At 37.4% G+C, this 7,739-nt stretch overlaps 1 protein-coding gene across 1 annotated transcript; it reads left to right on the top strand.

Annotated features, from left to right (window-relative positions):
- Positions 1-2,089: 2,089 nt before the first annotated feature.
- LOC147899157 (GDSL esterase/lipase At1g28640-like) lies at positions 2,090-3,683 on the top strand. Its single transcript, XM_087378246.1, has 5 exons — positions 2,090-2,363; positions 2,445-2,672; positions 2,787-2,938; positions 3,096-3,360; positions 3,448-3,683. The coding sequence occupies exons 1-5, from the start codon at positions 2,090-2,092 to the stop codon at positions 3,681-3,683; spliced, it is 1,155 nt and encodes a 384-aa protein (XP_087234372.1).
- The last annotated feature ends 4,056 nt before the right edge of the window (positions 3,684-7,739 follow it).

Genomic DNA, 7,739 nt, shown 5'->3' on the forward strand with positions numbered 1-7,739 from the left:
TGGTATCTTTTCACTACCATCTTTTGCTTTACAATTGAGATGCTTATGTGGTTGTCCTATTCTTCATGAAGAGATACTTGTGATTACAAACAATATAAAGCTAATAATTAGACAATGCATTATAGCCATGACACATTATGGTTGCTTCTAACTCTGATTGCTTTGAATGAGGAGGTATGATCAAAGGTTTTTCAATGTTGCTTTCTCCTCTTCACACACCATCACTTGCCGTAGGGAGAGTACATACTTCCATTGCATAAACATGCTAGTTAGCTGTGCATCATAGGCATGTCCTAAAGGAAGAGCATGCCACTAGAAGAAGACAATCCCATTTGCATGGAGACAGTGAAGAGGGCATGAAATGAAGAGGCTTTAAAAAATTAGGATCCACTTTTAATGAGGAGGTTGATAAAGGCTTTGAGCTTTCACATTTCATGTATTAGTTTTGGAATGTCACTACTACATCATTGTCAATTTGGGTTTTTTCATTTTGACATCTAGATTAGCATGGTGACAATGGCACTTAACGATTAGATGGTTGATTAAGAATACCTTTACGTGGTAAGTCATTCTAAATCTTTAAAATAATTATAACTTGTGAGATTTATTTTCAAGATATAGAATGATTATTTGCCATGTCTTTTCATAAACCCAAATGATGGGAATCATATGCATACACAATTCAAAACATCTCTATAGGCTATGGGGCTATTATGGTTCAACCATGCAAACTACTAGAATCCTAAATTCATTCTAAACATTAAATAATTTTAGTAGTAACAAACACAATGCATCCTACATCTAAGTAGTTTCACAAAGCATTCATACATCCTTACCAAAGGCTTTAATCATTGATTGAATTCTTATTCAATGATAATAATTGTTTATTCGATCCTTTTGTTGGCAATAATACCGCTACAATGTTTGGACCACAACCAAGGAAAAACTGTAATTGTAAAAAGATATGATAGAATGTAATTGTAAAAAAGATATGATAGAATGTGACTTTATATAAAATATTATGGATAGTACACCATCGATGATGATATGAACATATTATTCCTAATAGTAAAATTATCTTTTCAATCATTATGTCAATGCTAGGAACACTCTTTGTTATTAACATCAACAACATATGTAGATTAATGGAGGTTAACAAAATTAACTTGCATTATTGTACTCTTATCGTAATGGAAAAATTCAATTGCATTATCATACTCTAATCGTAATGGAAAATTTGTAATTATCATCAATATGCAAAATATAAAGATGGTCCTTGGACTCCATACCCATAGTTCTTAAAAGTAGGGTTGGCATTATCCATTTTCCAAGTGCTAGCCTTGATTATAGGGGTTGCTATAATACTCATAGAAAGCAAGGAGAGAATCATAAGACCAAGGTAGTGATAGACATTCTATTTTTCGCACAAGGGAATATACTCTTAATAGATCCGTCAACTCTTGAAGGCGAAAACTTGTTTGCATGGAGTACCCATGAGGACTATGGACGAGAGCAAATCTTGTGAATACTTTGCATTGCATATAAGAGGTCCCCATCACTCCCTAGAGTGAGCAAGTCACCATGAGCTTGTTCACGCAAGGCAGCGGGTTTCAATTCCGAGGGGCCTGTAGCTGCAACTACTAGTTCTTCCAACAATACTCTCAGCTTGTCTCCTACTTGCATGGGCTAGAGCCAAATGATGATCTCTTGAGCCTCTCCTTGGGAGGAGGAGGGGTCCGTGATGCAACGTGTTTTTTTTGCGAGCCATTTGAAATGAACCTAGAAATGGCAAACCAAAAGCCTTGCATGACGGGGCAAAGGGAGACAAAGGTGTGGCTCAAGGGTTAATATAGACGGGAAGCCATACCTTTGGGAAAAGGACTCGCTATTGATAACTTATACACACTTTGATTGCTGCGTTGTGATCTCTCCATCCTTGCTTTAGCGTCTTCTTTGTGTAGCGTTTCTTTTTCGTTGGCTGTCTTCTTACAAAGCCTTGGTTGATGCTTGATCAAATCCATATTATCGTCTTTATCTCCTTTCATCGATCCATCTCCTTCCTTGTTTCCTCATGATATCTCGTCTCGCCATGGCCTCCTCACGCACTAGCCTCATCCTAACTTTCTTCCTGGCTGCTCTCCTAGCTCTCACTTCATCTCTTCCAGAAGACGGCCCTCCAAAATCGCCTGCATTCCCTGAGATCTATGCTTTTGGTGATTCCCTCACTGACACCGGTAACGCACTTCTAGCTTCTGGAGTCCATTCCAAGAGTCAAATCGAAAACTATTTGCCTTATGGAGAAACTTTCTTCCACATAGCCACTGGCCGATTCTCAGATGGCCGCTTGGTGGTGGATTTTGTGGGTGAGTTCCACCTCCAATCTTTGTCTTCTAACAGTTCTTGCATTCTTCTTTTCAAACTGACCTGTTCGTTTCTTCTGTAAGCTGAACGGATGAGCGCACCATTCCTTCGACCTTCTCTGTCGCTGGCTGCAAAGGAGCTTGAGCATGTAAACGTATCATTTGTTAATTTTGCTGTTGCTGGAGCTACTGCTCAGAGCGCTGCTTTCCTGAAAGCCACTCACAATATTACTTCGGCCACCCCATACTCACTCGACGTGCAACTTAAAGGGTTCCAAGCTTTCTTGGCAGAAACGAACAACCACAAGTCTGGTAAACTTTTCGTTCACCTTGGTTTTTCAAGTTCAAGTCTACTCCTCTTTTAAGTTTTGTGATAAAGCCACATTAAGTTCCATAGGAGGGTCCTTGACGTGCCATGCGGGACAGACATGGAAAACGAGACTTTGTCAGAGAGTCTCGTCTACTTTGGAGAGATAGGAGGCAACGACTACAACTACGCACTGGCCTATAGGAAACCGATGAATGTGGTGCTAGACTTTGTTCCGAACGTCACGGCTGAGATCAAAATCGCGTTAGAGGTAAGCGCATGCATGAAGAGTATTTGGCATGAATTTCTTTCAATGCAAAGCTTGTGGAAAACAAGAGGATGGACGAAAGCAAAGTATTCGTTAAAGCAGTGCAGGTGCGAGCACACAAAAAACAACAACTAAGATTACAGATTTCCTTTCCATGCAGTCGCTTATCGAGATGGGTGCAAAGAATTTCATTGTACAAGGTAACATGCCCATGGGCTGTGTGCCAGTTTACAGGCAACTCATGAACTCTGAAAAGAAGGATAAATTTGGGTGCATAGAGCAAATGAACGAGCTCAGTGAGCTCCATAACCAGCACTTGGAGAAGGTGATATACAAACTGCAAAAGAAGCACAAAAATGTTAGCATCGCCTACTTTGACTTCAAAAAAGCCTTCACCCAAGTCCTCAAGAACTCAACCAAATATGGTAAAATACTCTCTCCAAGCTTGTTATATGCAACGACTTTGAGTGCTTGAAGGATTGAGTGTTAATGGTCGATTTTTTGTTATGCAGACATTACTAACACAACAAATGCATGTTATGACGTATCGAGTCTTCTCAGCCCAACTCCAACTTCCAATCTCACGTCCATCTCCAAGGTTAAGGCCTGCCCCAACCCTTCTTGCTACATCAGTTGGGATGGAGTCCATCTTACAGATACCATGCATAAGGCACTCAGTGAGCTATTCTTTGAAGAAGGCTTTGTGAAACCCTATCCAAACTTCCTTACAAAGAAGCTCAAGCAATGAATCTTAGAAGTCTCACTTAAATCCTGAGGGTGATTTTGAAAATATATTTTTATATGACTTCTTGTACTACCCATTACATTACTTTTAAAGATAATGTGGAAATTATCTTGCTCTCTTTCTTCGCTCTATGAGTAACTTGGAGGACACCTGTGCATGCTATTTTTAGCTCCTATTCACATTAAAGATCTCTCTCTGTCTCTCATGATTTATTAAGCTCTACTTTATATTGATTAAATGTTCCTTTTTATCTTAAGTTGATAAGAAGAGGGATCATAAGGCTATAATCCTATCCTAACTATATTATATTCTCATTATATTCTTGTGATTAAAACTCCACCAATCACTACTGTATGAAGGCTCTATGGAGGCCATAGAAGCTTGTATCTCTTGCACATGTATTTCTCTAGAATTTGGTAGGATGTTTCCATTTAGGATTTATGATGTATATGTGATTGTGTATGACTCTAATTGATGTGGTTGAGCTTTTATGGCAATGTTTTTTTGGTAAGGATAAATGATAAAGATGATCATCTTAACTTTAAAGAAATTGTGTATATCATTTGATCATCTTAACTTTTAAAGAAATTGTGTATTGCCCCAATAATGAAATTTGAAACAACAAAAATAAGAAATGTAATATAAACAAAAAGTGGAAATAAGCATTGAAAACATAAAATTTAGGAAGTAGTAGTAGTAGCTAGAGTCTAGCTCCTTAAATAGAAATCCAGTAGGCATTTAGGAAATACTAATTATAGGAAAAGTCTAGCTCCTTTAGTAGACGAAGAAGGTTCATGCACAATTATGTTTATACTTAAGTAGAGCTATTCCTAAATGATAGCTATGTGAATTAAGAGATTTAATAAATAGGAAGTATTGGAAATTAACTATGATTTTAATTTATCTGAGTAGGTATCTTTAATTACCCCTTGAAGGCACATGGTATGGGCAATTGCTATATAGCAACCCCCCCTACATGGGAAATCTTTTGGTGAGCTTTTTATCATGAGATTTTTTAGAGACTCCCCAAAATTTGGTGAGATTTTTCTACTACCAACCCTCCTAATAGTAAACCATGATTGCCTAATTCAGAAGATGCACACTTGTTACTCAAGACTAGTTAGCACCATGATATCCTACACTTTGTATTGCCTAGTTATTTGTTTATAATAAGTCAAGGACTTATGCTACCAAGAAATTAATCAAGTACTTTGATTTTCCTTATCCAAATTTTAGGTTTTTCTTGAAGAAAATCAAATTGGAATTGTGGATTAGAGACCATTTTTTGGAGACCAACAATAGTATTCACCAAGACTTAACAAAATATCAACAAATGCATAGTAATTACAGATGAAAGTAGATCAATCTTCTTATATTAATTCATCCAAAGAGGCAAAAAAGATATGCTTACATACTTGAGGTAGTGTTTTAAAAAATATCTATGGTCTTTTAATATGAAAAATTACTCTAACATTGAGGTAACCTATGCACCCAAAAGGGTTGGTCAATGAAAATGAGAATATCTTTGGTCTTATGTAACCCAAAATATAGAGGAACACATAATACAAATGATTGCAAGCTATGTATGGTTTTTTAGCGAGAGATCTTTTTTGGGCATCGAGGCAACTACACATCGACTCTATCCCTATGTGCACATCATAGCTGCCTCATTTGTAATATGAAACATACAATGTTAAAGTGTCTCAATGGTCATCTCTCCTAAGATAATTGCATTCATTTCATCCACAGTTGTAATTCTCTCAAATTACTCCTTTAAAATTCTAGGTCTCCATTAGGAGGACCTTGTAGCACTCTTTTGGGTACTATCTTGATTTTGTTGTTCTCCAAGGATCTCTGAGCCTGTAAGACTAGAGACTATATAGTTTGAGATACATCAAGATAGCAATTCCACCCAAGATGGTTTCATATTTTACAACTTGAATAATGCTAGATTTGTAGATGATGTATCTCTGAAGATGTGATATTTGTTTCCACATCAACCTTCCAATATGAGATTCTCATCCACATCTTCTCAATCTGAAGATGTGGTATTTGTTTTGTCTCTGAAGATGTGATATTTGTTTCCACATCAACCTTCCAATACGAGATATTCTGATCCATATGCTAAATGTGCTTGCAATCATCAGCTAAAACCACATCCATTGGGGCTTTGGTCCATTTGGGGAAAAATGATGAAGAAACAAGGAGCCATTGCATTGTACTTTATCTTCTTATCTATGAGGCCAACACACTTCACCTTTGAATGGAGTGTCCTTTGTATGCCCACATAGAACAATTGACTGCCTCCTCTATGGTGCTAAGTCTATTTGTGAGACCCTTAATTCTTCATTGTTTAGTGCTGGTTGTGCTTCTCCTACTTGGGTACATTTTCCTTCATCATTCATCACATACTGTAATTTGTGAGAGCTATTTGCAATGGTTAAAGCCTTGCATCCCTTCCTTTGTATAGCCTCCTTGTGTCCATGAAGTACCCGTGCATCTTAAAACATTTGTGTTGCCACTTCCACTCCATGTACCATCCCATGCAACTTTGGGGGGTAGGGGTTAGTTGCCAAATTGTCTTTGACTTATATCTTGCAGACCATACATACTCTCTACAAGCTTTGTTCTTGGAGTTCGTGCTTCCTCCAAGGGGCTCTTCATCACCTAAATAAAAACAAGCAATACATGTGAGATTCATGCTAAATGCTACCTTAACTCTCAAAATGGGTAATTGTTGATGAGGACAACAATCTTACTATAGCCATTAGATTCACCTAATGTACAATGCTTATTTCTTACTAACTAAAGCCATATGTGTCTTTGGGATGGGATGATAGCTCGATTGCGCCACCATTTCCTTACGAGTTCCTTATAGCCTTGCTTTCTTTACACATGTCTTGTTTTTTTCTACTTAATCTCCATCTTTCACACATCAATACATGTTCTATACATAGAACCAAGGAGGTTATATAAGGGCTATGGCATTAATGCTAAATATCCCCCCTAAAACTATTGTACGTCTTTGTGAATGGTGAGACCTACAACCTTACTAGCCCATAGCCTCCACTAGTTCCAAAGAGAACCAATAGGCCTTAACTAGTGAATACTACATGCACTATATCATGATTTTAGAAGCTTGAATATTGCATGTACTATGTTGTACGCATACGCATGGAGTATACTTGAGAACCATATCATGCTTTCAATAGCTTGAATAGTATATACATAGTATTAGTACTGTGGTTGCTATCTAATATGTTGGTTTGCACTCTTCGTATTGCAATACTTTGTTCATACTAAATAGTATTATTTTTGTGAATAGTAACAAACAACTTTGCTTTTGTGTTCAAACTGTAAGTATTGCAATGCTATGAAAGCTAACCAACAGATCTAAAAACACTATTATTACATATGATGATGGTGTGAAAACTAACCAAATAGTGGGATTGGCACTGAGCAAGTACTATTACTACTATAGGAGATCTTTGTTTTGATTAACACCTACATAGTTTAATACACATTTTGTGTAGCTCGAATATAGATGTTAAGTAGTATTGCAATGTTGTGAAAACTTAACATCAGTTATGTTAATACGTATGGAAACACTGCAGATACTAACTAATTCTAATATTGTGGTACTGTGAATGATACTGTATACGTTAGTACATATGTTGAACCTTGGGTCAGGCCAATAGGTAGAATTACCAACATAGGTGCAACAGCGGGTGGCACCTGTGAATGGCAATTAGGCAAAGCATCTCATTAGTTAACTTTTGGATGGCGAGTGTTAGTGCAAGTGGGGATTAGTTAACTTCTGAATGGCGAGCATTAGCAACAATAGGAAGTGATGACCCTGTGTCTGAAGCAGAGGTAATCTAGAACTAAGGGTGGTAGACCAATAGCGAACAACGGTCCACTAGTAGTCTTAGTTAAAAGAACCGTTATAATAGGGAGAAGGCGAGCAGAGTGACATTGTGTGGTTGCTTGCTAGGTTAGGAGTTTACCACTATTGAATGCCCAATTCAAGCCGAGGTGGCTTGGTTATAATAGACTTCT

The sequence above is a fragment of the Dipteris shenzhenensis genome, chromosome 8 (genome assembly GCF_047967505.1).
Source record: "Dipteris shenzhenensis isolate YYH24624 ecotype China chromosome 8, Dip_SZ_1.0, whole genome shotgun sequence".
In the NCBI taxonomy this organism is placed as follows: Eukaryota; Viridiplantae; Streptophyta; class Polypodiopsida; order Gleicheniales; family Dipteridaceae; genus Dipteris; species Dipteris shenzhenensis.

Excerpts from the sequence above, each read along its gene's own strand:
- LOC147899157 (XM_087378246.1), top strand. The coding sequence starts at position 2,090 with ATGGCCTCCTCACGCACTAGCCTCATCCTAACTTTCTTCCTGGCTGCT. Across the intron at positions 2,364-2,444 it reads CTTGGTGGTGGATTTTGTGG|CTGAACGGATGAGCGCACCA; the intron begins GTGAGTTCCACC and ends TTCTTCTGTAAG. Across the intron at positions 3,361-3,447 it reads CAAGAACTCAACCAAATATG|ACATTACTAACACAACAAAT; the intron begins GTAAAATACTCT and ends TTTGTTATGCAG.